Source organism: Loa loa (assembly GCF_000183805.2).
Source record: "Loa loa unplaced genomic scaffold supercont3.483, whole genome shotgun sequence".
In the NCBI taxonomy this organism is placed as follows: Eukaryota; Metazoa; Nematoda; class Chromadorea; order Rhabditida; family Onchocercidae; genus Loa; species Loa loa.
The window spans coordinates 1-3,717 of record NW_018108663.1 but is presented as its reverse complement, the minus strand read 5'-3'; the positions used below and the strand labels follow the sequence as shown (position 1 = coordinate 3,717).

The following is a 3,717-nucleotide window of genomic DNA, read 5'->3' as shown; positions in this document are numbered from 1 at the left end:
TATATATATATATATATATATATATATATATATATATATATATATATGTATATAATACTCAAATTTAAGTTACGAGAAATGTTGCTCAAATAAATAATGCTTCTATGCCTATCAAAGTATCATGTCATCAAGCAGTTAGAATTAACATTTCTAAATCTCTTGGTTGTTTAGTTGCTTAGGTGACATGTTTCTAAGATATGTAAGTAGGCCAGTTGTTGCGGGTTACTTTACTATACACTATTTTGTCTTGAAATCGTCGGAATTTTTGTTTCTATAACTTTACTGAAAATGAAAATAAACCTTCACTTTTGCTTCTGGTATAAGTATACATCATCAATCATGCCTTGTTTGAAGCATCTGCTGCAGTTTTTCTCTTGAACATCCAATTAATAGCCAATGAGATATTGCTTTTTATTTCATTTTGTCATTGATATCTAAACACAGTCGTTGTAGCCGACAAAAAAAAATCTATATGCATATTATAATGAGTTGGCTCTTATCGTAAGCTAAAATTCGTTGTGGATTTCATTGGTGGTTTACTAGCTAGAGCATTCTTCCGAATCGTCGCACTTTATCAACTCAATGAACTTCCATTTGGTAATTAATTTGAATGCTGAGATAATTTAGGTTGCGTAAAAACTGATATCGTAGGGCTCTTTTTGGAGGCATACACATGATTATTTCTTTTATGCGTACTTCAATCACCAGTAAAAGTTGCATGAAAAAGTAAATCATGCATCTTGTTAACTCAAATGATATAATCGTAGGGTGACACTCATGCGAAGTTTGATATATATATCTTCGATCGAAATCATCAGATATTGGTCAGGCAAATTTTGAAAAATACTTGATCCTTACTTGCTCTGTTCTAAATGTTGTCGAGGGCTTTATCCGAAAGGAATGTGGCGTATTCCTTGAATAAAACTGTGGGTGGCTTATTGAAGTTTGTTATACAAAATTACCTCCATTCTTCATTTCACTTTATTGACCTTAAAATAGTGCACAATCATAACCGAATTTCGGTGATGTTATTTTATAAGAATCAGAGTCTACTATGTTTCAGTTCCGAAAGCGAATCGATCCGTTTCCTTGAAGTTATATCAATTTACAAGTTTGATAGCCGAAAACCACAGAACTCATCAACGACCATTCACTTCATCTCATCTTTTCATTATGGAAAGACTTGATGTACTGAGCTTCGCGAGAAACGATCCTTCAGCTGTGTTATTCAGTTTATTTAATGGTCGAATTCGTTATTGGCTATCGCTAGTATAAAAGCAGTTCGGTAATAAAACCGCATTACGTTTATCTTATCAATAGTCAGTTTCTTTTTTAATGATAAAATTTGTTTTCAGTTTTTGTTGCACAATAATGATCACAAAAACCGGTACCCAATTGATAATTTTCATCGAGAGAAATTGCCTCTTTCATTCAAACAATTACTAATGTTTAACATTTGCTATTTTGTTTGCCTTTACTCATTTCTCTTCCAATTTTTTGATATTTTTTGTTGTTTCATTATTTAACGGTTTTCCTTTTTAGAAATGAGTTCACACTTTCACTCTTAAAAAATACACATCTTTTTTTTGACTATCTCCTTTTCATCAAATTTGTTTAAAGGATATGGTGTGCTAAATGGTCAACTGGTAATTTCTGTCTTTCTGTTGTTTCTTCATTTTGTTTTTTTTTTTTCTTTCTATTTGTTCTTTCTTCACTTGTAATATTTTGTTGATGTTATCCAAAAAAGTCGGAAACTTGTAGTAAATTAAGGATGCACAAAACGTCTCTCCAGTATCACCAGTGTCATTTTTTTTTCTCTAATCTTCTGTGAACTGCATTTTAAAAAAGTATCATCAGCAATTGATGGTTGATTAACTTTTGTGTGTAGCATCTAATATGTAAATTTAAATTGTTTCAAAAATTCTCTATCGTAGAAGACGTACTGACATTAACAGCGTGAATGTAATTTGGGGACATGTGCTTGGTGGTATCAATCACTCTATTCCTGGAGTAGACGGACGGACCGCAGTGTGTTGAGATTTACTTTAATTGAATTTTTATTTTTTAACTAGAATTTATCTATTGAGATCTGGGATTTCCTTTGGAATAGTTCGGTCTTCAACACTGCATTTTTCGATTATGACGGAACATGATTGTGCAATGCATAAATCTAATCTAGGTTATTTTTTTTTCAAGCTCTGATACAATGTTACTTCCACCAAAGTTTTGCTGAAAGAGTCTTTTCGAATTGAATCAACATTTAACTGTTTACATATTCCGTGGGCCCTCGAAACGCATAATACGTGGATCTTGTAATTCAGGAATGCATCATTTTTTTTTCAAAGTGAAATTTTTGAAAATTTCAGTACCTACCGTTATGGCAAGGGTAGCAGAAACATTTGTTCTGGTACCACTTGGTATTTACGAGATAATAATTTCATCGAGAAGTCTCGAAGTAAGTATTGTCCATATTAGTACTGGAACTACTCAGCATCGTTTTCAAATTGAAATTAGTTGTGCATAGGTCACGAAATCGTTGACAGTCATTCGAAGGCAGTTTTAGGTCTAATTTTTTTTATTTTCACTCTTAACATACTTCATGTATAAGCATTTCTCGCTCTCGAAGTAGTACTTTTTACTGAATACCATGCGCCTTTTATGTATTATCTAGTAAAAGTATGACATTTTTAGTTTTTCGTAGGGTTAGGACAACCCTTGTTTGTTTTTCTTCTGTTTTTTTAAATATATTGAAATTCCTGCACATTTCTATTCGTGTGTTTTTCAGCTATCTGGTTTTCCTGTTTCTGGAAAGATTTGTCCTTGATCAATAAGGACGATGTCGTGTTCATTAGTGACAAAAATCTTGTTGGATATTCTATTCTTGCCTTATATTGTTTTATTTTCGGTTCTGAAATAGTCTACAAATTGGTAAAGTGGTACCATTTCTTATTATTTACTGTCGGTGCAGCAGTACAGTTTGAGATGCCAAGTTATATCCCAAGCAAGTAGATAGTTTAAAATTTCTTTATGATAATATCGTTGGGAGAATTTGTACATTTGCAAATTGTATATGTAAATGCTTTACTGATTGTAACTGATGCGGGTAGTTTTGTATTTCATAATGGTTATAAGGTCATGGTACTAGTTCATTCTAGGTATTATAAACTAAATGAGTAACTGATGTTGCAGAATACTTGTATTTATATTAAATCCATGCCATATTACTATGGCAGTGCAGATTTTGCTTCTCGCGATGGAAATCAATAATCGTAGAATGTATTATATCTTCCGTTTTCATATGTACTTACTACCCGACACACTAATCGATATTGTATTCCCGCCAATAAATTTTCGTGTGGTGAGTGTTTTTATTGAAAAGGACAACATGACATGAAAAAAGCTTAGGATCAACACATCTTATTAGAACTAGGAATTAATGAGGAACGAAGAATTGTCCTTTTATTATTGTTCCTTTTAAACATAGCGGATGTGCGCTGACTGTATCTGATGAAGGTTGATTCATTCAAAGAACCTGGAAATTTTTCCGAATATACGCAGTAGTGTATAACTGGATTCGAAAAGAAAATTAATGAATCCTTTTTAAATCGGTTAAATTAGCATATTTCATAAACAAGTTATCTGATATAATATTTCTTTCCAAACCCCAATATTGTTGTAAATATATATATATATATATATATATATATATATATAGTA

General features: G+C 31.7%; 1 protein-coding gene across 1 annotated transcript; it reads left to right on the top strand.

Annotated features, from left to right (window-relative positions):
• Positions 1 to 1,173: 1,173 nt before the first annotated feature.
• Positions 1,174 to 3,267, top strand: LOAG_13526 (hypothetical protein; the record flags this gene model as incomplete). The annotated part of the gene is made up of 6 exons (XM_003149032.1): positions 1,174 to 1,269; positions 1,356 to 1,447; positions 1,935 to 2,030; positions 2,088 to 2,179; positions 2,367 to 2,455; positions 3,190 to 3,267. 6 exons carry the CDS (start codon positions 1,174 to 1,176, stop codon positions 3,265 to 3,267), a joined length of 543 nt encoding a protein of 180 aa, XP_003149080.1.
• Between the last annotated feature and the right edge of the window lie 450 nt (positions 3,268 to 3,717).